Consider the following 27,781-nt stretch of genomic DNA (forward strand, 5'->3'; position numbering starts at 1 on the left):
TCATTTTTCAAATCAAAGATAAAGTAGCTCAGTGAAGGTATGGAAATATTATTTCAAAATGGCTGTTTGCTGTGCCCCAAACGACAGCAATTCAAGGCGATCGGTCATCGTAATACAGTATATTAGAAAAGAACAATATCATCTGTTTTAAATGACGTAACTGATCATTACGTCACGTGATTTATTGGCCATCGAGACGTTCGATTCTGAAAAACAAAGCAGGAATACAATATTTATAACTTGAAATAATTTCAAAATGGCTTTGTTAAACAAATAAAATTTCTTGAAATTCACAACAAATCACAGAAAAGTCGACGAGAAGTAACTTAGTAAGGGTTGAAATTATGGAATTCATTTCTAGGTGACCATAATTAAAAAATGGCATGCGCAGATCACGATGCGCAGTTGCTGGCTAGCCTTGGGGCCTTGTAAATTGCAGACATGTTTACCGCACCGTATTCCATGTATAGACCTGATATACTAAGAACACACCATCATGATATAAAATATTTGAAGGTTTAAAATCCTAACATCTTATAAAATGTAATCTTTACTATCAAGTATAATACATAATGAGGATATATTGTACATTATAATGAAAGCGTCGACTAGATATTGTTTTCAGGTATGACCTCAGTTATGTCAATGCCATCATCCGGGTCTTTGCGCGTGTACCCCAGAAGAGAAACGGTGCTGGTCTCCCGTTTTATAGCAGACGTTGTCTCATTTTCCATAGTCGATACCGGCTCTTTGTCTCCCTGGTCAGGTTTTTCATCCAAAGATGGCTCTGGTGGCGGTTTGTAGGCTAACAAAGCACATAGACAGGCGATTGTGGAAATTGCACTACCTGCTACGCCGATAACAACAAATTTCAAACCAAACGTGTGGTTATCGTAGATCCAGCATGTTCCGGTATCGCCACAAACTTCTTGCCACACCAGACAGGAACTGTCAATCACTGCACCAATCACAATTGGTCCTGGAATTGATCCTGTGATATCGAATATATACAACATTATAGTTTACTATACAGCCAAAAAAAGCCTGAACGAAATATATTGTTCTTTGCATGTTCCAAACAAGTATGATTGAGACGCGTGTATCAAGTTTTCAACACTGTCGCTATGTTAACAGCACGTTTTTATTATATAGGGGAATTACCATGCAAGGCGCCAACCACAGTTAAAGGAAAAGTCAAGACAAATGACACAATGCTCCCAGATGAAAGAGCTCCACAAATGTAGGAGAATGCAATTTACATTTTTTTTTATATCATCTTCATTCTCTAGATAATCTAATTTTCATCTGAATTATGTAGTCTGCCATCTTAATTTCCCAGCAAAGGATTATGGGTGACATTTTCCCAATGTCTAACAACAGTCATACTTTACCCATAATCCTTCGCTGAATAATCAAAATGGTGGACTACATAAACTGATGAAAAGTTGAAATTCTAAGGAAAGAAAAGTGATATAAAAAAACTGTAAATTGCATGTTCTTACATTCACCGTGCTCTTTCATATGAGAATATAATGTTGTCAGCCTTGTCTGTTTCTTTAATACAGTGACAATAAAAAACGCCACGCCATTGACACATGCAACGGCCGAAGTTCAGACAATGAGTGCATACAACAAATTGTAACGGTATTCTGCCCGATGTTGTGTATAATGCCAATATAAATAAGGTCAAGTTTCTGGTCAATTTGTTTTCTGTAAAATATTGATCGCAAAACTATTTTGTGGCTACAAACCTTAATTTTATTATGTACCTACCAAAACAACGATATATAATCGAAGTAACTCCAAGGGCATGGGATCTTTGCTGGTCTGGTACACACCTACAAATTAAGTCGCAAATTAATTTAGCTAAAATGAAATTGTTAATTAACATAATAAGTATTACAGTCTGTTTTTAGACGTTCTTGAGTTAAAAGGATCGAACATAAGCATATCAATTGTAAAAAATTTGTAAAAAAAAAATATGACAATTCACGCCGAATTCAAATGTTGCACTACTGTGCTTATTACTACGCATATATGCAAGGTATTATAGGAGAGAACTTCTTTATTGTATAATATAATAATGAAAAACTGTCATTGCACTTAAATTAAATTAAATGTCAATTTCTTGAAAGGTTTTAGCAATATGCATATGCTGTATAGTTTCGAAGTCTTTAGTGGTAGAATTATATTATAAGGAGCGGCAGAACTTGTTAAATCTGTTGACCAGTTTAGTATGGTAGAACACGTGTACAGTCTTCAAATAACCACGATAGACAGGGTGAGAATCAAGGCTCAAAATATGTACTTGCGGGGATTCATAATAAATGATTCATTTATAATTGCACCCTAAAATAATAGTCATGATATATGTCGATGTCACACTCTCGTTAAAGTTATTAGCATATGTACACAGTGCGCATGCTTCAGGTAGTTCTGTATTCCACAACGCATGCGTGACAGTGTCGTGGTATACTAGTAGTTAGTTAGTACCTCTAGATAGAGGGACTGTGTTAGTAGGAAGTGTTCATCGATCTGGGAAGGGTAATGCCACATATACCCGCTGTAAACTGTGGGTCACTTTCCCAGTGTTGTCAACATTGACACATTTTGGTCAAGTATATGGATCTACATCTACAGACACTTTCACTTAGTGAGAGAATTTTTCGATGTTCAATTGATGCCCTCACAACCAAAGTCTGGCATCACCACCCACTCAGTGTTTTTACTCCATCTATGTCTCTCTCCTCAACACCAAGGCACAACCCATCCATCTTATAATTTGGATTCATATAAATAATAATATAAATAATAATTGTTATATAAATTGCTCAACCCATGTGACCATAGTAACTTCAACTTAGAGATATAATTTCACCCAGGCACTAACCTGAACAAACATGCACAATTCGACAACCTTACGTCAACATTTGGAACACTTATTTAGGAAACAACAGACATTAATAATGAAAGTATCAAGATAACAATGAGTACTGACCTCATCGTCAAAATTGAACTTGGAGCCATCATGGTGAACCCAAGCAGCATAATTAAAAAGAATCCTACAGCAAACACCGGAAGTTGCCAGCATTCGACTTCGCACGGCCCAGATACAGCTTCCGGTGAGTCAGCGCTCCCGCTCTCCGAGGAGATGCAACTGCAGTTGTAATAAGTCTAAAAGAAAGGTTTACATTGAAAACAATTGAATATAATTGGCAAACTATTCAGTGGGTAACTGAGATAGGCTACAACATATCACGTGACACCCAACCCAAAATAAATGTTTATTTTAAACTGAGTTTACACATGGCTATTCTATAAATTACTACTATCGCATTTATTAAAACTCTTATATTATCGCAGGTCAATATATAAATTGGTTTTCACGTCATGTTATGTAATGTCACATGATTTTGACATCACCTACCTCTCCAGCATCCGGGGTATCCAGGCAACCAGCATAGCATGCATCAAAATATAGCAAATTATTGGTTCCACAGACTGGATCGTAAGTCTCTGTGCCAGCACAACCACACACAGAGTTACATAGGTGGTTAAGGTTAACTTCGTCAAGATCACTCGTGCTGAAATAATTTTAATTAATTGTTTAATCGTAAATAAGTATTTCTAACATGTTTATGCACGATACTGACTCGCCGCAAAGATTTCAGTTCGAAATGAGTTCCATGTGACATAAGTAACGCGTTTAAAATCCAATGGCCGAAGTGGAATATGCATATCAGACGACACGGTCAGGATCAGGTGAGAAGGAACGCTTTAGATCTAATCACGCATCACTCGAGGACCAACCTATAACCCACCCGACCCCCCCACTGTTATCGGGTAAGAAATGGCCCGGTCATATAAGAAAACCTTACTAATGTTCATCAATCAAGTTGGGCCTGCATTCATTCGAACGCGCATGTACGATCGTTTTTACATATGTTATCATAATCTTACAGTAATTTGAATATGTTCCCTGTGTGGTTAAACAAAAGGCGCATGGGAACACTTATATGTATGAACCGATCCGTCGGCGAGGGCGCTAAAGATTTGCTACATGAAACCTCAAGCATTGGCAGTTGCGCCCTCTACGATGGCATTTTCTATACCCGTCAAAATTACCTATTTACGCACATGGATGAAAGTAATTTCGATCAAAGAACTAATTTTGTATAGACAATTGTCAAAATCAGATCAAAACAAAATCTGACGCAGTCAACGGGCCTTATGTTACCTATTCACGCCACAGAATGGCTCGACGTCATGGCTCGACACAGAATGGCTCGACTTTGAAGGGAGAGACTTATTTGGAGTTAGCATGGTGTTTCTTCTTGGCTGCAAATACGTATTTTTTAATGTTCTCGTACCACTACAATATAATTGTTTATGAACAGAAAACTTACTCTGATGAGTTGTACGACGTAATGACTCCTGCTATTTGTTGTTGCGGACACTGGAGAATAAATATTGGAAACAGACACATTGTAATGAAGGAAGCAAATAAACAGATTCTTGCAGTGCCTTTTATTTTCAAGTTGAATTTCTTCACCATCCATCCACCTAGTAAAGTACCTCCTGCAGCTCCAGGCATGGACGTCGCCGCTGAAAATGAAAGATATTATATGAAAGCGCCACAGCTCTAAGCAAGGTGAATGCTTGCACGGCGGTTTGTTAAGATACCCGCTTATATCAGCCAATCAGCGTGGTGCGTGACGAACGAGCGAGGGGCTTCAATAATAGTTTTTTTTATTTACTTAACGTGTAGAAAAAAAACTATAATTATATATGTGGTTATTTTTTCAAGAATCAAACTCACCTAAAACCAGACCAGCTTCAGACGATGTTAGACCGAATTGATTTTCGAGGAACTTGATAATAAAAGGAAGAAATCCAACAACAATAAACACCATGGCCGTCTTACTAAGAGCCATGAAATCATAGACAGGGTTTTTGAAAAGCATTTTAGTTGCTGGCCACATGTCTTTCCATCCTTCACCAAAGGACGCTTTAGTCTTTAGTAATTCAGCGTCGTCATTGTGGTGTGCTTGTGACTGGCGCTCATGCTGAATATCTTTAGTTCCTGCGCATGCGTAGAGAACAGATCAAGGTGAACATTCGAGAGGTTATTGCGCATTCAATGGAATTCAATGGAACCCGATAATCAACTGCAGTTAGTATATGGTTGTATGTAGAGGTATTTACAATTAGATGACGTTTATAGAAATACCTGGTAACTCTGGAGGAAATGCACCTATTGGACCAGCTACCATCCATGCTAAGATCCATGTCAATAAGAAACCGATCCACCACGCACCAACCCAGCTAGGATCCGAGTTATCTATCGTCAAACTATAATAAATGGCATTAAACTGAATAACTGTACATATGTTCAACAGAAAACGGAGTGGAGAGATAACTCCCTCTTAACGCCTAGTTATCATGCTAGTATTACAATTACCCATGCAGATTTATGCAAACGTCACGTGCTATGGGTGGTCCATGGGAAGACTATCATCTACAACGACCCCCTTAATCATCTCTGTAATTCAAAGAACAAACTCACACATTCGTAATTAGAATAATGATTGATTTCCAATTCCAATTAATCCAATTTCGGTGTGTCTGATTTCTTCCGCACTTCCAATATTTTCAAAATTCGTGACCGGTGGACAGTCTATACGCATCACGTAACATTATTACTGATATTATTCGAGTTACTCAATGTAAATGTTATCACGTAGCTGACCGATTTTATTAATTGATATCATTTTGTACAATTTACCACAGAGTATCTGCGCTTAATGTAAATAGTATTATCACGTGTTTCAATGTATCATACAAGGATTTTTTTTTCTTGCTCGCATAATCAGAATAGTAAGTTGATAGTCGTTATTAAATACTTAACGAAAAACTGTGAAATTAAAAACCGGTCTGACGGGGGGGGGGGCACGTGCCGGCGCGTGTACCTGTTGGCGTGTCAAGTAGAAATATAATTCTGCGGGTTGTTTGTGTGCGTTTTGCTTACGTCAGCAAATTGTAGTCTAGTTCGAAGTTGAATCATGATGCATGTGATCACTGTAACTACTAGCTTCGAACGAGGCTTCATTTTATGATAAGTACTATTGCGACACACGGATCACGTGATACTGAAACCAGCACGTCGTCTATTAAAATACACGTATATTGCGTATCACCCTACTCACTCGTCTTGGTGTAGTGGGTCTACATAAATAGTGAGGAAGTATGCACCAAGAAGAAATCCAACAGTAGGACCAAACACAGAACACGCATTCATTATACCTGTAATGTAGAAGTAAGATTTAGCAACCATAAGTATTATCTATATTTTACAAAAATGAAAAATAGAGATACTTTCACATTCACGAATTACCTTTCGTCTAGCGAAAAATTAAATCTGTGACGCAAAGTTAACGTAATTTTTTAATTATTAGTTTTTATACAAAATCTTTTTATCCTGCTAGTGAACGGAATACGACTACACACACATTTATATTGCTAGAGCGCACAACCCAGTCGCTAGAGGGCGCAACATATTCGAAAGTGTTGACTGCGATATATCTGCTCGTGTCATTTAGTACTGATTCAATACGTTGCAAGTAAGGTGTACGGGCATTACCTAAGTACCAGGCTGCTTGTCTGTGGGTCGCATTTTCATCAGCAAATGCATATCCAACGGTATAAATAGGCGATGCACCAATTCCATGGAGAACTTGGGCGAATATAAAAACAAAGGCATAATTTGACAGATCTCCCCACTCATCATCCTCACAGTCACTTAAGTGCGAAATGTTCCTACCAGGCACACAGAGAGTGTCCTCGTCCCCGTACGCAGAGTCGTAATCGTATAGACCAGTAGTGAAGTGCGGAATAGCCCACGTTAAGGATCCACACCCCATGATTACAGCACCAATGCCAAGTAGTCTGGGTTTATTCCTCGTGGCACCAAAGTACGAGACGAATACAATGAGCAGCATGACTGTCAAATCATAAGCGCTCACGATGACGCCCGTCGCCGTGCTACTAAGACCAAACCGGATCTCAATGCTTGATATACTCATGTACACAAACCCATTGACGGCGAGTCCCTGTACAAACATGAGCGATGACAGCATCCCCGCGAGCCAGTTAGGGGTGCTGAAGCGTTGCATCCATGACGGTCGCAGGCTAAGCCATCCACAAAGTAGAGATTCTGTCTCAATCTGGAAGCTACTTATTTCCGAAGAAACAGAACCACGTGTGCCTTTGTCAATACTCCCCTTGTCCGCATTGTCGTCTCTGTTCTCACCGGAATCCTTTCTCGTCATCTCGGTCTCAGACATTGTTAGTGAGGGACTGAAAAGGGGGATACAAAATATATATATTATTAGTGAGACTGTCACAAAACCTAATTTAAAAATATGCAAACCAGACAATTTATACTGACTTTGTGTTTGCTTCACGCTATTTTATTTACTGTATGTTTGTCCACGGTTACTCAAGACCGTGCCGTGTCTTTATAAATCGTTTTACTACAGCTGTGCATCCGTTAGTACTGTCATGAATTTGTTATCGCGTATCTGTTAACCGACTTAATTAACTGATTATTAGCAAATTGCTGTGTTATGTCTGTCATCGTGTAGGCCTATTTGAAATTTTGGACGGAACTTGGCTCAGTGATTTGGAACTAATTACCAGATAGCCGCCGCTTTTTAGACTACTCATTCTGACAGTTGGTATCCGTAGTTATTAATGTAGTGAACGATTAATCAAAAGATATGACGTATTCAGTACTTAGTTTGATTGGCTTTATGATTGAAGTTTACGCCTTAGAGTCTTTTTACTGCTTTGTAATTGGTTAGAGTTTTGAAAATGAATAAAGAGAGTTCGAGTTGGTCTTGTCGAATACTCCACGACAGACGCAGCCTTGGGCAGTCGAGTCCAGTCTGAGAGAGAGTCCAGTCCAGGGGCGAGCCTTGAGATAGTCCAGTCTTGGGCGAGTCTTGGTTCAGCCTTGTGAGAGTCTTGGGGACTTTTCCCCAGGGCGCTGTGTCTGATAGAGTGCTCGATTGACCGACTAAGACGAGAGCTGAAACGTATTTCGTTGTGCGTGCCTTATTTGACTGTAAAGTTTAAGTGACTTTCCCGATCCCGTACCTCAAGGGGACGAGATAGAGAGACAAGACGAGTTTCCCCCCTGACAAGTGTGGAGACCCCGAGAGAGAAGATTTACCCCCGTGATACGTTTTGGATGAACCCGGGCAGGTGTTTAACACACATTGACATCCTGTGAAGAGAAGTGAAATGGCGAAGATGTGTCTTTCTTGTGAACCGAACTAACTGGCTCCATGGCAGAGACGAAACTGTTTTTGACGACTAACGACTTTACCCGAACGACACCGATGTACAACGCTGAAGAGATGAAGACTTCTGAACCCCTTCTGAAGGACGCGTATCGTATAGGACTGTATAATTAAGAATTGAGCGACATTAAAGACAAGAAGATGAAGAAAAAGAACGACCCGGACTAACGCGACAAGAGAAGAGACGCTTATAGACTTTGACTTTAGCTATCTGTGTATTGCTTAGAGAACCGCTCGTTGGACACTGTAACTGACACTGTATAACTCAAGGACGTTGAACTCTTTTCCAGAACCCTAACCCTATTGTTCAGTAATGTAATGTATTGCTTGCTTTTTCTATTGTTTTTACCGTTTTTTTTTTGTGATGTTGAATTGTATGTATGTAGGCGCCCAGATCTTTGTGTTTTGAAATGATATTTAGTGACGTTCGAGGTCCTTTATAACGATTTAAGCGCGTTTCAGTGGACAAGTATTTGCAACACAGTGTTATGAGTTTTGTGATGTTTTATGGAGTTTTAATGAGTTCATGAGTACGGAATATGATGGGAGGAATGATGCCCCCACGTGTTTTTTTTCAGAGTTTTGAGATTTGTCGATGTACAGAGATATCGACGTTTTAAGAGTTGTTGTTGTTTATGTGTTGTTTTCCGGAATACTTCTGACGCTTTTTTGAGTTGAGAGCGCCTTTGTAACGTTTTTTAATGTTTTTTTGAGATAGGAGTTTGGTGCGCTTATATGCGTATTGTTTGATATCGCAAGCTTTTGTTCATGATCGACAGGATTATATGTAATTCAGTAGTTTCTATCGTTTTAGCCTTTCCCGTCTTTTTGCCAGAGGAGTAATGTGTTATGGAAGCGACATTGTCTTTGCATTCCGTTACCACGCCGTATGACTTTTGTTTAGATTAACGACTTTTGAGTTCAGTTGAAGTTTATAAGCGTATATGAAAGGAGTTTGATTAATAACTTTTTATTCATTGTTTATTAGTTACCGCTTTGCAATGCTTTAACCGAGAGACGCATCCCTGGTAATCACGTGATCATGCTGTCGACTGCAGCGATTGGCTGATCACATGGTTACACCGCCACGCCTTAGTTTTTTTGACCTTTTGATATAGAGTTTGTAACCTTAGTAACGGAGACAGTGCAGCGAAGGGTCACCTCAGCGAACCGTTTTGAGAAAAGTGAGTCGATTGGTAGCCTTTCCCTTTTTTTGATGTATAACCGTTGATATTTGAGACTTTATAACCATCGTATTTAGACTTTATAATCATTGTACTTAATTAGTGTGTTTTACTCTTTTTGATTTATTCCTTTTCTTAGTATTGTATTTAACCCTATGACGATGAGTGGCTGACGGTATCTTTGATTTATGAACGTGCAATGCCGAGAGGCATATCTCAGTTTGGGTGAAGGGATGTGTCATGAATTTGTTTTCGCGTATCTGTTAACCGACTTAATTAACTGATTATTAGCGAATTGCTGTGTTATGTCTGTCATCGTGTAGGCCTATTTGAAATTTTGGACGGAACTTGGCTCAGTGATTTGGAACTAATTACCAGATAGCCGCCGCTTTTTAGACTACTCATTCTGACAGTTGGTATCCGTAGTTATTAATGTAGTGAACGATTCATCAAAAGATATGACGTATTCAGTACTTAGTTTGATTGGCTTTATGATTGAAGTTTACGCCTTAGAGTCTTTTTACTGCTTTGTAATTGGTTAGAGTTTTGAAAATGAATAAAGAGAGTTTGAGTTGGTCTTGGCGAATACTCCACGACAGACGCAGCCTTGGGCAGTCGAGTCCAGTCTGAGAAAGAGTCCAGTCCAGGGGCGAGCCTTGAGAGAGTCCAGTCTTGGGCGAGTCTTGGTTCAGCCTTGTGAGAGTCTTGGGGACTTTTCCCCAGGGCGCTGTGTCTGATAGAGTGCTCGATTGACCGACTAAGACGAGAGCTGAAACGTATTTGGTTGTGTGTGCCTTATTTGACTGTAAAGTTTAAGTGACTTTCCCGATCCCGTACCTCAAGGGGACGAGATAGAGAGACGAGACGAGTTTCCCCCCTGACAAGTGTGGAGACCCCGAGAGAGAAGATTTACCCCCGTGATAGTACCTTCCATGGTGTATCTAACCGATACTTTTTGATCTACAACACATATAAGAATTCAAATCTGTCATCACCATGGTTTCCTGAACCAGAAGCACATTTCAGAGTGCATAGGTGCGTATAAAATATTATGAATCTAAATACGTTTTATAGTAGAGCGCCATGCGACACAAGACGCCCTGCGTTCGAAACGAGACCCACGCGATCACGTGTAAAAATACATTGTTAGTTCGCATGAAATTCATACATGCTCTGCGTGACGCCCGCGCCGGGTGCAGTCAGATTTGAACGTGACTGATACACATAGCGTAGTTTTCGTAAAACAACACGCAAATCATCTAGTGCTTCACGTGATGATGCAAATGTTGGATGCCTCATATACCCTTATAATCCAGAGATTTTTTCTAAATTTAGTTTTATTCACTTACACGAGCCATTGCCACGTGATGTGGATGAGCATCGACAACTTGAATGCAACAGCTGTGCATTAAAAGAATGGGCGTCACATTTAACTGATAAAAGGTGGCGACGGCGGCACTAAGACAATTCACCTGGTACACACTAGCACGTCTGTAGAAGAAGCAGCGTCACAATACCCCCCCACCCACCCACCGCCATAGTAGCTAATTTGTAACGTAGCCTCGCTGTACTTGCCAGATAACAATGACATTCACTGATTGTCAGATTATCATCAAACCGTATATCATAATAAATCTGTCATATGTCAGGGTCATGTAACTTTTTTTTTTACAATAGGGCCGTGTAGCCATAACATAAACAAATATTGATTACGCACACATTCCCTCTATCCCCGATCGGGAAACGGTCATTGTATTAGGTGTGAATTGGCCTCCTTCTCTGGCAAAGGCGCGTTGCGGGTATAGGCAAAGCATTGTCACGTGATCAGTACACTGTCAGTCACTATTTTTGACATCGTCATTGCCATGTGTTTTATGTAGGATACGGGGATTGTCATACGAACTACACCTTCGAAATGATTTAGAAAATAGGTTTGTTTCTATTAAGAGCAGCTGGCCTGAATTCTTCGCAGAAGACTGACACAATCTCAGTAGACTACTTGTCCAGTCCCTGTGGTTACACATTCACGAATACAGCAGTGTGGGTCATACATTGAAATGGGTCAATCAAACAACATTTCGAACTTACTCGCTGCCCAACCCCCATCAACACATCTGTCATTATATAACGCTTCACATAGTTCCTTCAACAAATCAAACGGCCAAATATAATTACCATGGTTATATAAGATGAACATACCTTGGGTTTTGTCGACCGGCCACATATATAGTAACGTTCTCTACTCGGTCTTATTATGTTTTGGCACATGACCAGTGTTATCTTCGATACAAACAGAGGACGCCTCGCAAGGTCGTTGGGTTATCAAGTCAATTAACGTTCAACAGACTATGTATGATTGGTGTATCTGGACATTTGATGTGATCGTTATCTCACCCTATTGGTTCGCACTTGGTGTTATTAAAAACAAAGTGCTTGAATCTCGCGCGGTGTACCTGGATTTGTTGACGTCCGTCGTATACCGAGGTATATAGTGCTTCTCTTTATTTCATCAAGGTAATTGTATTACTCGTTGTATATCGTACATACGTCTAGGGTTGATTAAGTTGTTCATTTAAAGCGAGGGGGTCGTCACCTGCGCACGCGCGGGAATTGAGACCCAAGCGACGATAACAATACACGCTAAACGCAAAGGCTCATGGGTAGACGCTTGTTTGTAAACAAAGACACGCTATGGCCATCTGACGCATGGGCAGGTGACGACTCCTTCGCTTTAACCGGAAATATGTTGTTATATTTACAAAATGTTTTATTCGGTAAAATAATACAAATATTGATCGGCTCCGACTCGGTCAACAATGTTCTCTTCGGACAAATTTGTATATCGACCTCCGCCCGGGTAAATATTTCTATATTGTAATCCAGTAGCATTTAGAAAATAAAAAAAATGTTTCATGTGGTGTTTGTGTTTTGTTATTGCCAACGTCTTAAAGTAAATATCCTCATAAGCAAAATAAATGCACAACAACGCGCCAAATATCGCAAAACTATTTTTTATACATTTAACTGAATTTAATATAATTTAATTTAAACTATCTTGCGTTAATTTTTGTAAGATCTTTTCTTATTTTTGTAAATTGGTTTTCATTTTATCTTTTTTTGTTTTATTAAAATCTATCTGTTTTCTTTAATACATTTAAATAAATATTTTTCAGTGCTTTTCTTTTTATAAAAAAAAATGTTTTCTGTATGAAAATATGTTCGGAGACATCATTTCAATCATGGAAAGAGTGCATGCACCAGTCTTTTTATTTGAAGTATTTTGCACTGATTTACATGATTAAAAATTAATATTTAATGCACGTATCCAATTTAGATAGTTTCGTTGCATTTACATCATTCCCACAAAGCATTGCAAAATATTCACATTATCTTTTTGAAAGGTACCTGCATATTATATTTGAAGATATCCTACTTGTGATTTTCAAGAGGATATCAAAATTAATTTATTCTACGAAAGAAAATACAACTTTTCCCCAAAAATAGAGAATATATCTATTTGACACTTCATCGAACCCTACGTATTAACTCTTCCCGTTTAGACGTTGACCTCCGATTGGATTGTCAATCATCTGAGATCACGTGGTCGTATGGAATTCCCTGTGCACATCATATTTTATATCCCCGGATGAGTATGCGATTGTACTAAATCAAAATGAACAATCATTAAATTATATTTGAAAATAAAAAATAAAGTACATAAATTGCAAAAATGAGTTATAAGCTATTTCCAGGTATGTTATCGGTGATATCAATTTCATCATTCAAATTGTTTCGTGTGTATCCAAGAAGTGATACGGTGCTTGTCTCTTTTTTGATAGCAGCCGTTGTCTCATTTGCCATCGTTGATACCGGTTCTGTACTGGTTGAGTCGATGTTGTCAGCAATCTGCGTATCGGGTGGAGCTTTATAGACTAAAAGAGCAACTATACATACAAATAAAGCAATACCAGCAACTACTATGCCAATAACAACGAATTTCAAACCAAACGTGTGGTTATCGTAGATCCAGCAAGTCCCGGTATCGCCGCAGACCTCTTGCCATACAAGGCACGAACTGTCAATCGCTGCACCAATCAAAATTGGGCCTGGGACTGCCCCTGTGTGAAGGAATTGTCATAGTTGTAAGTATAGCACTTCAGTCAGTACGGTATTTTGTTTTTCACGTCCATGAGACACATTCAATTAAAAATATTTATGCTGAATTAAAAAGCTGCATATATTAACCATGAGAACTCTCGATAATCTTAATTTACTTACCAAGACACCGAGTTATGATGGAAGATATGCCCAGGGCATGTGACCTCTGCTGATCTGGTACACATCTAGAAATATTGATGGGTGACATAAATTGTTAGATCAGTCTAAGGTTATCGGTATTACATATTAAACAGAAGAACATCTATTCAGATGAATATAAGAAAACGTGAACTGACCTCATAGTCAAAATTGTACTTGGAGTCAGTATAAGGAATGCCATTAGTAGAATGAGAAATAATCCTACAGTAAACACCGGAAGTTGCCAGCATTCGACTTCGCACTTCCCGGATACGGCTTCTGGTGTGTGGGAACTTTCCGTGTTCGATGAGATGCAACTGCAGTTGTAATACGTCTAACAGGGAGGTGAGCCAGTTAGAAATAGATTTTAAATTAGTGAAAAACAACATGCACTAAATGTGCGAGCAATATATTGGTTAAGATACGAGCTTGGATAATAAATTAGTTTTTTTTTTCGGGATTCGCATTTTTATCTCATCACTTTATATTCTCATTTATTACACGCTGTTTCGAAACGTCTGTCCTCAGACGGGTAGTGTGGTATAGTGAAGTAACACATTGAGCCACTCAATGTATCGTTAGGTCGCCGCGCCATATGATGTTCCTACCTCACCATCATCCGGGGTATCCAGGCAACCAGCATAGCACGCATCAAAATATAGCAGATTATTGGTTCCACAGACTGGATCGTAAGTTTCAGTACCAGCACAACCACACACATAGTTACACGGGTGGATAAGGTTGACCTCGTCAATATCACTCGTACTGAAATAATTGTAATTTAGTGTGAAGCATATAATTTGATATAGTCGTATACAAAATCACATATTTTAACCATTTTTTGTACGATTTGGAAAACATGACAAGCAATTACCCACACGTTCAATGAATTACCACTAGAGGTGTGCCATTTCTTGGGTGTAGTATCAGAATCTATCAGATATTAGGTCACACCCTCTAGCAAGGAAATTCTTCTATGATTTCATTATGACGCACCGTAATCAAGATCGCTGAAATTGTAAAATTTGTTTTGTCGTCATTTGTCATTAATATATCATTTTCTGTTCTTCCAGAAATTCCATTGGCCCACAAAAAAAAAAAATACTTACTCTGAACTGTTGTACGATGTAACCACCCCAGCTATTTGTTGTTCTGGACATTGCAAAAGAAATATTGGAAAGAGGCACATCGTCACGATCGTCGCTAGTAAACAGAATCGTGTGGTTCCTATGACTTTTAAGTTGAATTTTTTTATGATCCAGCCACCCAGTAAAGTTCCCCCAGAAGCGCCAGATATGGACGTCACAGCTGAAACATTAACGAAACTATCACACTTTATAAAAATAACAATCACTGGTGAAAAACTGACACATGCATATAATGTATAAATATCAAACGTTTAAACCACGCATTCTCTTACCTAAAACCAGACCAGCTTCGGACGCTGTTAGACCGAACTGATTTTCAATGAACTTGACAATGAAAGGAAGGAATCCAAAAATGACGAATGTCAAAGCGGATCTATAGATAGTGATGCAACAATAAAATGGGTTTTTAAAAAGCATTTTAGTGGCGGGCCACAAGTCTTTCCACCCTTCTCCGAAAGATGAACTTTCCCTTAAGAGTTCGACGTCGTCACGATTGTGGTGTGCCTGTGATTGGCGTCTATGCTGGATATGCTTGGTTCCTATGGAAACAGAACACAACAACAATATAATTTAATTATTTGTTATTGTGACTCTAGTATAGATATTATTTCAATGGATATGTTAATTTTCGTTAATCCAGCATAACGGGACAAATTTCAATACGTTTTTATTCACACTACTAAGCAATGTAACGTACCAAACTACGACAAAATCCCGTAAGAAATCAATATTGATATTTTACAAAATGTTTGGAGTAAATACAAATTGGCCGACAAAATGTTAATTATTGTCACATGCCTTACAATCATTTACACTATTAAATAGAGGCTATACCAACAATTAAAAGTTTCCAAAGTAATGGAATGTGGAATTAATATATCTATTTTTAAAATTAGTATGCTTTCAATTTATGCAAAACGGTGGCAAAACGAAAGATTTGAAAATGCAAATGTGCTTAGTACATAGATGCCTAAAATTCCCCGTCATTGCGGTAAGTTTGTTTCAAGATCGCTATATCTTCCATTCGTTTGACATGTAGGCACCATGCCAGTGATGAGACAATAACAAAAATCGGAAAAAGGCCCAAAACGGTAATTATGGTTTAACACCATTACAAATTTGCCGTCAAACCATATGACTAATCAAATTGTTGTTGTGTAGATCAAGTCTCAGATTGTGTAAGTTATAGTCGGACAACAATCCGCGGAAAAAAAACAAACAAAAGAAACAAAATCAATAACAATTTGTACTCATGATAATGATATTTAAAACATACTGACATACTTTATATTATACCTGGCAATTCGGGAGGAAAAGCACCTATCGGAGCAGCTACCATCCATGCTAAGATCCATGCCAGTAAGAAACCGATCCACCACGCACCAACCCAGCTAGGATCCGAATTATCTATCGTTAAACTATATTAATAATAATACATTATTATACTATAAGCTGATATTATGTGTATGATGGCCCAGCCAGTTTAATTCCAATCGCCGGTATACGTCTAATCTATTCTTATTATCTTGTTCCCCAGCTGTCTCGTACATAATTTCAGACAATCGGATAAATAATGCGGGCGGGTGTATGCATCAATTAGGTATCGTTTCCAGATATCGTCATGCTTACACAGCCATGTAACACATGTGAGGAATATAGCTGTGGCTAACACTAATGAGCATACGATGACAACAGCAACAAGAAGAAACACTCTACTCACTCGTCTTGGTGTAGTACATCTACATAGATTGTTAGGAAGTATGAACCGACAAGAAATCCAACAGAAGGTCCAATAACAGAAGATGTGCTCATTATAGCTTTAAAATATAAATAGATAATTTGGTGATTATTTCCAAATACGTCATAACAATACGACATTACGACAAATCATTACTAGTTACTATACATAATTAAGTTACTGTATTTACCATGTAAGTTCAATACTAAATTAATTATTTGTTTATATTTGTTTATAAACTCTAATTTGATCTGTGATCATTGGGTACATCGAACATTAAGAGAACCGAATTTATAGTGTAAGGAATCAGGTAAATAAATAAGTGCTCTTCGTGACTAATTAAAAATTTATATTGACTCATGTATTGAATCTGTAAAGTTAGACTATATTATTTACCGTCTAAGACCCAATCTCAATGGGATAGTTCACATTACAGAATCAATGCATGAAGCTATTATAACATTACTTCATGCCCTTTACTAATTCAAAGTTATATTTTCAGGACAAAATGTCAAGAACACAGTATGTGTGTATGTTCGCATACATAACTACAAGTACAAGCTACAAGTACAATGCCTATGTATATGAGGACTAAAGGACATCCAAAGATAGAATTCCAAGAAAATAATTACTAAGCATTCACAGTACACTTGTGTTATCAATGTGACCTGCTCGACCCGATTAGGGTTTAAGGTAAACGTGAATGCCAAACAGGATTCTTATTATAACTGCATTCACTTAAAGTATTCCAGAAGTGTGGCTCTGAGTGTTTAGATGGATATTGATATTGAAGAGCTCCATCTTCGGTTGGCATCACCATCGATAATATGAATTACGTTACGAAGCTGAGTTTAGGTACAGATGCATAGTGTGTTTACCTAAGTACCAGGCCGATCTTCTATGTGACGCATTCTCATCAGCAAATGCAAATCCAACGGTATAAATGGGTGATGCACCAATTCCATGGAGTACTTGGGCGAATATAAAAACAAAGGCATAATTTGACAGATCTCCCCAATCATCATCCTCACAGTCACTTAAGCGAGAAGTGTTTCTACCGGGCACACAGAGAGTGTCCTCGTCCCCGTACGCAGCATCGTAATCGTACAGACCAGTAGTGAAGTGTGGGATAGCCCACGTTAAGGATCCGCACCCCATGATCACAGCTCCCATTCCAAGTACTCTGGGTTTATTCCTCGTGGCACCGAAGTACGAGACGAATACAACGAGCACCATGTGTGTCAAGTCATACGTGGCCACGATGATGCCTATAGCCGTGCTGCTAAGCCCGAATCGTATCTCTATGCTCGATAAACTCATGTACACGATCCCAATAATGGCAAATCCGTGTACAAACGTAAGAGATGACATTATCCCCGCTAACCAGTTAGGAGTACTGAAGCGCTGTATCCATAACGGACGTAAGCTGAACCATCCACACAGAAGAGATTCTGTATCAATATCGATGTTACTTATTTTGGAAGAAACAGAACCATCTGTAGATTTGTCGATGGGTCTGTTAACTCCATTGGCATCTTCATTTTCATCACAATCTTTTCTTGTCATCTCTGTATTTGACATTATTAGCGACGAACTATAGGGAGTGAAAACAAAATTTATTCATTAGCGATTGATGGTATATTTACATATGTACATCGTCTTAAATTTTAATAGCGGTATTTGAAAAAAAATGGGCCATTAATAGTGATTTTTTTATGTCACAGACATATATATGTATAACGTATATGTGTATCTTTAGTTTTATGAAATCACGGAAAATCAAAAAGATCGTGTTTTTCACTTTATTGTGATATTGCGTTCGAACTAAATATTAATTAATGTCATGGTGACGAATCAAGATGTGTACGTTATTCCGTCTCCGTTATTAATGCATCTTCTGCTTTAGTATTTCTTCCACCTCTTACACTATGAACGAATTATCTGTCAAAACAAACACGCCACGTTATCTAAATTAACTTGTATATCACAATAAAACCGTCAGATTGTCTGGTAAAACTAATCATTTGATGATGGGGTAAGGCCAAGGTAGTCATACGATTTATAACAATCCCATTTTTAGACTCATTAACAACAGTGCCTTATTTCATTACTTGGCTGCCATATCCGCAAGAAGACATAATAGTGACAGACTGATTCACTAGTTTGATTTTAAATTCAGCAACATATTCAGCAGATAAATCAGTTTATCTATACAATAGCGGACATGGTAACAGTGGGAGTTACTCGCTGCATAAATCCTTCAAATATGACACTTGACTGTATTTCCCTCGTCGTTGTCATTACCCCCCCTCCCTCCCTCCGCCAGGCTGTCAAACACAGCCATAGGTCAGTAATATAATTAATTGTAAAATATAGCGTTTACAAACCTGTAGTACCACAGAGTGGCGAGAAATAGCAACGGTGTATATTCAGTATCACCAAAGCCTATGTTTGGACACGTTACCCGTATCTTGCCAATCGAGAACACCACGCGAGTCATATGACCAAAGGTTAATGTGAACAATCTTTATTGTACAACTAGCTATTTATTTCATTTCAATCTGTTTGTATTTGCTGTGCACTGTGAGTTACAGAATTTTTGAAGTTTCTGAATATCATGAGCGATTTCAACGGGTATGTATCATGATTAAATTAAAATGTCGAGTTTGATATATGAGCTCCATGCGATGTTTACACGTGAAGTCATTGTTTGCTTACAGTAAATTTGAACTTGCACTTTAACTATTATGACGCTTTCACCCAGTGTCACAAATCCAGCTAGGACATCGCCACATTCGTCCTAATCTATATTTCAGATTTTAGTTCAAATTTATATTTGCTATTTTCGACTATTTAGTCTTGTTGTGAAAATATATATTAAACGTGAAGGAAACTGACCATAAATATACAAGTTATTTTCTCAGTCGGTCATTTGGTTTGAAGCCAATTCTATAGTTATGTAATCATGTCATTTTGTGCTTAGGCAGGGTTCAACAAGAGTTACCGCATGTTAGTAGTTTCCTGATTATATATTTATTTTTTATGAATTGTTTTTTTAAATCTTAAATCTTGCCATGATAATTACCTGTTGATTTATTCTTATTTATGTAATATTTTTCACTCAAATCACTGTGTCCCGCCACAGGAAGAAACAATTTCTGGGTATTAAAGACATTCTGAATTATTTAAATGGTTGTCCTAATATGCTCTATATTTTGAATAGCTTGGATGACGAGTTGAATCAATGTCGATTTCAGGCTCAGTGATAATGATGAAAGAACAACTAGGTTTCAAAAAGCGACATAACTCGACTCTGTCTTACAGAGTATTACGTATATTCCGACACACAGTGAAATATATGGTACACATATCTGTACTATATATTGTTTTCATGTATGTATGACGCTGGGGCGTCCAGTTTATCATCCAGAATCTACAAGTTATGTGTTTAATAATGGATATGTCAAGGCGCAGGAACACATAGGCATCGACAAAATATGTAATATATATTTGGTCAGTTAGCCAAAGTCGCTAAAATGTAGCGATATGTCTGTTTATTTATTTAGGTAACCAACTCTGTTTCATGTAACCAAAAATAATAAGAATCTCGTGAAAAAGGATAAAAAATACATATATTACGAAACACATTATCAATATATAGAATAAACAGTACATATATTGCGAACATTGGTTATATGTTGTTTTCAGGTAAGTTATCGGTGATGTCGATTTCATCATTATGGTCTTGTCGATTGTACCCTAGTAGTGATGCGGTGCTTGTCTCTTTTTTGATAGCAGACGTTGTCTCATTTGCCATAGTCGATACCGGATTTGTACTTGTTGAGTCGATTTGGTCATTAATAATTTCCTCGGGTGGAGGTTTATAGACTAGAAGGGCAACAATACAACCAATGAGGCCAATGCCGGCAACTACTGTGCCTATAACAACGAATTTCAAACCAAACGTGTGGTTATCGTAGATCCAACAAGTCCCGGTATCGCCGCAGACCTCTTGCCATACAAGGCACGAACTGTCAATCGCTGCACCAATCAGAATTGGTCCTGGGATTGCCCCTGTGTAACGGAATTGTGATATATGAATGCAGTCAGTTAAAACATTATGATGTTGTGATTGTTTCGAGTTTAGAGAATATGTTCAACTAAAAAGATTGATACTGAGTAAAATTAAGTGATACACGTTTCGTCCAAATGACATCTCGATAGTATCAATGTACTTACCAAGACACCGACATATGATGGAAGATATACCGAGGGCATGTGACCTCTGCTGATCTGGTACACACCTAGAAATATTGTAGGATGCCATACATTATTAGATCAGTCTACGATTATCGGTATTACATATTAAACAGAAAAAATACCTATGCAGATGAATACGAAGAAACGTGAACTGACCTCATAGTCAAAATTGTACTTGGAGTCAGTATAAGGAATGCTAGCAGTAGAATGATAAAAAACCCTACAGCAAACACCGGAAGTTGCCAGCATTCGACTTCACATTTGCCGGATACAGCTTCCGGTGAGTCGACACTTCCCGCGTCCGACGAGATGCAACTGCAGTTATAATACGTCTGTAGGTAGACAAAGTATCAATACATTTTAGTGAATGAAAGTCTATATTAAAAGTACATTAAATACGCAATACCAACTTGGGATTTGCATGTCAATCTAGTAAATGTATGTTTACGTTTTAAACACACTATTGCGAACCATCTATTGGAAGACAGTTTGTGTTGCGTAGTAAATTGTGTGTGCTGCGTGGGTATATGTTCACAATATGCTAGGTGCCGTACGCGAGCGCCGGTTCGAGTCACGCACGCAGTACGTGTTTACTATAATTAGACATAGTCTTTACCTTGCCGTTTATTCGGTGTTATTTGCTTACTTTACTTCCTATGTCGACAGCAACTATGAGTTTAAAATTATTTCTCAGTACTTATTCACTGTTACAATGCTGTACCATTACTTTCACCACCCTACTACAGCCAGATCTGAAGGCCTTTGCCGCATTCTGGCCACGCTGTGTGGCGCGGATCGCGTGGACTGGTTTCATGTTCTCTGCACGTAATAAGCTCGGTTATTAAGCATCCTTTATTGGGGATGCCCGGTGGCCGAGGGGAAGACGTGTAGTGGCGTGAAGCTAGGCGATTAGGTGCCGTACGCGAGCGCCGGTTCGAGTCACGCACGCAATACGTGTTTACTATAATTAGACATAGTCTTTACCTTGCCGTTTATTCGGTGTTATTTGCTTGCCTATAATTATATTGTACGACTAAAAGATGATGTAAGAAAATGTTATTTCCCGACCACCAGACTGAGTCTATACATGAGATACGTTCTACTTTGTTTACTGTATTCATAAATTGAATGTACGGTTTTACTGATTTGTGATTTAATGCATTGTTTTTCTGCCTCTTCTTATTTTTTGCATGGTGCTAGACACATCTTTTGCCATGTTCAATTTTGGGGCAAGTTGTCGATATTAATCGAACGAATTTGGGCTGATCCTGTTAAACAAAGTACATTGTTGAAGGAATCAAACCACCAAAAGGGCAGATGGAATAGTTAGTTAGTTAGTTAGTTAGTTGAAGAACTCTAAACAACTTTGCTCGTGAGAAATTATTGTGCGTTAATATCATTAATATGATAGAATGGAGTTCTAAAACAGGGTATTTTGTGGTGCGTTTCGATTATCACGTCATTACGTAGAGAAATGTAAAAAATAGTTATCGCTACAGCTTGCCCTCGATTCATTTAACCTCTAATTGTTTTTTATATTACGAGAGTTTTCTATTATTCTTTGTATATGTCTTAATATTTTTTTTAATTTTTATTATGTTATTTGTGATATAATATCACGGTCGGATGCCACGTCTCATGATGTACCTACCTCTCCACCATCCGGCGTATCCAGGCAACCGGCATAGCACGCATCAAAATATAGCAGATTATTGGTTCCACAGACTGGATCAAATGTCTCAGTACCAGCACAACCGCACACAGAGTTACATGGATGGTTAAGATTGACTTCGTCAAGATCACTCGTACTGAAAACAATTGTAATGTTGATTTAAAAGGGTGGTGGTCGTCGCGCCACGCATGCGCAAGATATGGGACTCATGTGAACAAACATGGCGACTTTGACTGTTGCACAGACCAACGAGTACAAACTGAGACGTTGCTGAGCTATGTAATTTCTTTGGTGATTGGGAGGTATCGAAGAAGTCACCAGAGGTAATTAGTGTACGTTGCGTCTTGATCAAAACACGTACTCGTGATTTCCTTTTGAAGAGCGCATTGGATTGTGGGGAAATCATTGTTTATCAACACAAATGTCGCACATGCGCGACGCGACGACCACCGCCTTTTGAAATATTGCCATGAAACATTCTCAAAATTATGTTTCCGTAGAGAATATTGATTAAATTACAAATATTACAAATCTTTTGCATAACATTTTCTGTTCAAGTTTGAAGACATCAATTTTTTCAAAAGTTTCAAAAAATACATAGTTGACAACAAACATACTTACTCTGAACTGTTGTACGATGTAACTACCCCAGCTATTTGTTGTTCTGGACATTGTAAAAGAAATATTGGAAAGAGGCACATCGTCACGATCGTCGCAAATATGCAGAATCGCGTGGTTCCTATGACTTTTAAATTGAATTTCTTTATAACCCATCCTCCCAGTAACGTACCCCCAGCAGCACCAGGCATGGACGTCGCCGCTGTGAAATAAAAGAACTTATCACATTATTATTTAAAATAATATTACAAATATTACAAGCACTGAAATAAACTGACGATACGAAACTGCGAATACTCTCACCTAAAAGCAGACCAGCTTCCGACGCTGTTAAACCGAACTGATTTTCAATGAACTTCACAATAAAAGGAAGGAATCCATATACGATAAATGTTAAGGCTGTTTTATAGACAACGATGCAACAATAGAAAGGGTTTTTAAAAAGCATTTTTGTAGCAGGCCACATGTCTTTCCATCCTTCCCCAAAGGAGGACCTCGTATTTAGTAGTTCAGTGTCGTCATTGTGGTGTGCCTGTGACTGGCGTTCATGTTGAATATGCTTGGTTCCTGGAGAAAACAGATTAGACATTAATGGCTGCTCAAATCTCGTTGATAAAAACAATACCATTTAAGCAGCGAAATCAAATCTCGTTTTCAACGGGATTTTGGTGGCCACTAAGGCATATTCAACATCAAATTTGGTATTACATAATTTGTTACATATTTTTAAAATTGCATTTTTCTATGGTATGATTCTCCGTAAAGTATACGGACGTTGAAATAGTACCTGGTAATTCGGGAGGAAATGCACCAGTCGGCGCGGCTACCATCCATGCTAAGATCCATGCCAATAAGAAACCGATCCACCACGCACCAACCCAGCTAGGATCCGAGTTATCTATCGTCAAACTATAAAAACAAATACGCATTATGCTTAATAAATGTTATGTAATTAGACGATGATCAAGTCGCTTGTAATTCTAATCGATGCTGAAACTATAGACTTCAGCCACATCTGACCAACTACTTATAGATGTTGCAACCAATCACCTTCCAGAGAAGATGTTTCATCCGAAATGAACTGCAACACAATTTCTGATTGTTGACTGATCCTCTGGAATCCGAATGCAACATGCTTTTAGTAGATGTTCAGATGTGTCTAGATGCAATTGATCCCGACGATCGATGACCAGCTGCAGAGTATAGGCATCCATGCCATTTTAATCAGACTGAATAAACGCGCACAACGATTATATCCACCCTGACACGAGTTTTGGCCACAATTTAGGTAATGGCAAGTCGTGCCATTTTGGGGCACGAACTGGGAGGCTCCCGCACTGTTCACGACTAGTACACCACTAGTTGACGACGAGTTCACGAATAGTTCACGAATGCGTGCCCATCAGTGTCAGCATTGACACGAGCTGGCACGACGAGTTCACGCATGGTTAACCCATAGTTTACGCATGGCACGACGAGTTTGCGCAATTCGGACGTGAGCTGTTCGTGAACTATTCGTGGCAGCTCGTGACAGTCGTGGCATGGCGCGCACTGCCACGCACTGGCACGCATCCCCCCGACGAGTTCACGGCGAGGTCACGAACAGTTTGCGCATAGTTCACGACCAAAATTTTGAACATTTCAATGTTCTCGTCCCGACAAGGCACGCAGTTACGACGGGTTTACGCACACTTCATGCCAGTTTACGACTAGTTTGCGCACTGGCACTCGAGTCGTGCCAATGCATGCCACAGAATCGTGCGAATGTCTGGGTAGCTTATACTGTTGGTCGTTGGAATGGAAATAATTCATTACTTATTGACTGCCTCGTAATTATAATGCAGTGGTTAACTGATAATCATTGTCACAAATTTTCATTCTTCACCTGACAGATGAGGAAAATAAAACACGAATAATTCTATGGCAAACTCTAGTGAATGCACGTTTAGAACGCAGGAGCAAGTACAATATAAAAACGACCTTCCCTGAAAATATATACAGCCTACTTACTCGTCTTGGTGCAGTGGGTCTACATATATAGTAAGGAAGTATGAACCAACCAGAAATCCAAGCGTAGGACTAAACACGGAGCATGTACTCATAATAGCTGTTGAATTATACACAATATATTTGGTTATTTTTTTTCCCGAGTCTTCCAAAATATGACTTACTACAGCCGGGTTTGATACTATTTTTTTCATATACATGGTGCATAAAAAAACGAGTTGTAATAAAAAATATGTTCCCTATAACAATGTGTGTTTCGCATGTAAGTACAATCTTTCAAAAAAAACGTTTTATAGGCTTATATTTTGTATACGTTTACACTGTTATTATGCTGACGCATTCAATGCAACGGTACAGCACACTCCCAATTTCATATATGAGAGTTGTAACACGTACCAAACCACGTGTTTTAAGCTCACACTTTCTCTTAATGTTTGTTTTATATATTGATGGATGGTGTGTTTACCTAAGTACCAGGCCGATCTTCTGTGCGAAGCATTCTCATCGGCAAATGCGAATCCAACTGTATATATAGGTGATGCACCAATTCCATGAAGCACTTGAGCAAATACGAAGACGAAAAAATAATATGACAGGTCTCCCCATTCCTCTTCCTTGCAGTCACTTATTATTTGTGAAGTGTTTCTACCAGGCACACAGAGAGTGTCCTCGTCCCCATACGCAGCATCGTAATCGTACAAACCAGTAGTGAAGTGCGGGATAGCCCACGTTAAGGATCCACACCCCATGATCACAGCACCAATGCCAAGTAGTCTGGGTTTATTCCTCGTGGCACCGAAGTACGAGACGAATACAATGAGCAACGTGACTGTCAAGTCATATGTTGCCACGATAATACCTATCGCCAAACTGCTGAGTCCGAATCGAATCTCAATGCTCGATAAACTCATGTACACAATCCCAATAATGGCAAATCCCTGTACAAACATGAGAGATGACAGTATCCCCGCTAACCAGTTAGACGTCCTGAATCGTTGCATCCACGTCGGTCGCAGGCTGCACCACCCACATAGAAATGAATTTAACTCAGTGTCGGTTTTACTTATTTCCGATGAAACAGAGCCACGGTGGTCATTTTCAATGTCCCTGTTATCAACATTGTCGTCTTCGTTCCCATCAGAATCCCTTCTCGTCACCCCAGTCTCAGTCATTGTTGAGGATGATCTAAATAAAGTTAACGTGAATTATATATATGGTGATTGAATATGCGGTTTGTTGTCTATAAACCCCGTTCATCTTCAAATTTAAGACAGGTATTTGAAAAAAAAAACGAATGTCTGAATAATCGTATTTTTTTTATGATAAATCTGTTTAAATTCAAACCTGGTACGTTAATGAAGACGATTCTGAAAAATAGAAAATATCCTATACTGATTATTTAATATATTTACCAAAATATTACTTTTCATTTTCAACTTACAATCTTCTTTATATGACCCTTTACAAAATATGGCAGTTTGTATAGTCATGTGGAATATATCAAGGGCCGGTCAATATAATGATGGACCTTGCTTCAAAGATGACGAGCGGCGGTTTTTTACCACAGCCATTTTATTTACGTATTGATTTAATTTTGAGAATTTCATAGACATAAGATATTGAATGTTTATTCTAAAACAATTGGAAAAGGATTTGGAATTCCTGAGTTAGTAGATTGCAAATTTGATCGTTTTTTTTTTGTTTTTTTTTTCATATTCTCGGTTTTTACTTTAAATTTGTATATTAATTGGAAAATTGTTGATAGTTCCAGATAGGTAAAAAGCGTACATGGTATTAAGTACAGTATATTTGCGACCTCATTTTTCGAATTCCTCCAGCCCCGACTTTGATTTAGCAATATCCAATGCCGATATTTTTGACGGATTGCAGCTTTGAATTGACTTCAAATAAGCAATTATGCTACCAATGTATCCCTGAAGTAGTAAACATAGTGACCGTTCCGAAACATTTATAGTTTTTAATCGCATTAGGCTGACATAACAAAAATCGGCGTTCACGTTCGGTGATCATTTATGTAAAAGATCTACGGCGCGTTGGAATGTATTGAACAGGCGCTCACTAATTACGATAACTGCGTTAGTTTGTTAGCCTTTCGAGGCTGCAAAATGGACACATGTGATAAACAGGATTAAATCAGTGATCATGCAGTATCAGATTAATTAAACTCGTGCAGTAATTTAATGAAAATAACTACACTCGTTTAATAAGTCTAATAGTGGAAGTTCACTGATGAAATATCCTTGATTATTATATTTTGCGAAAGTGAAAAACGGAACCGGAAAACGAAATGTTTAAATTATCCTAAAACGAGACGAGCAACCATACCCAACGATACAAACAGGCCAATGAATAAATAAAAACAATATTTTGCACTTGGTAAAAAAACACAACACTTGGAAACTTCTATCTTAATCAGCAATCAATTATGCAATACTTTTGGAACAAACTAACTTATATTTGGTACTCACGAACGA

General features: G+C 38.4%; 2 protein-coding genes across 2 annotated transcripts; both read right to left on the minus strand.

The window, feature by feature from the left end:
- Nucleotides 1–608: 608 nt before the first annotated feature.
- Nucleotides 609–7,328, minus strand: LOC100367497 (solute carrier organic anion transporter family member 4C1-like). The gene is given in 9 exon segments (XM_085507529.1): nt 609–991; nt 1,774–1,838; nt 2,999–3,174; nt 3,428–3,578; nt 4,374–4,605; nt 4,820–5,083; nt 5,231–5,352; nt 6,207–6,303; nt 6,641–7,328. Coding segments are annotated over 9 exon segments (2,178 nt in total).
- A 5,954-nt stretch (nt 7,329–13,282) lies between these two features.
- Nucleotides 13,283–26,458, minus strand: LOC100367651 (uncharacterized). The gene is given in 18 exon segments (XM_085507531.1): nt 13,283–13,665; nt 13,826–13,890; nt 14,002–14,177; nt 14,452–14,602; nt 14,938–15,151; nt 15,264–15,530; nt 16,288–16,409; nt 16,712–16,808; nt 17,608–18,323; nt 20,488–20,803; nt 20,969–21,033; nt 21,146–21,321; nt 22,641–22,791; nt 23,268–23,481; nt 23,583–23,846; nt 24,067–24,188; nt 25,290–25,386; nt 25,753–26,458. Coding segments are annotated over 18 exon segments (4,302 nt in total).
- Nucleotides 26,459–27,781: the final 1,323 nt, after the last annotated feature.

Source organism: Saccoglossus kowalevskii, chromosome 14, assembly GCF_978046115.1.
Source record: "Saccoglossus kowalevskii chromosome 14, keSacKowa6.1, whole genome shotgun sequence".
In the NCBI taxonomy this organism is placed as follows: domain Eukaryota; kingdom Metazoa; phylum Hemichordata; class Enteropneusta; family Harrimaniidae; genus Saccoglossus; species Saccoglossus kowalevskii.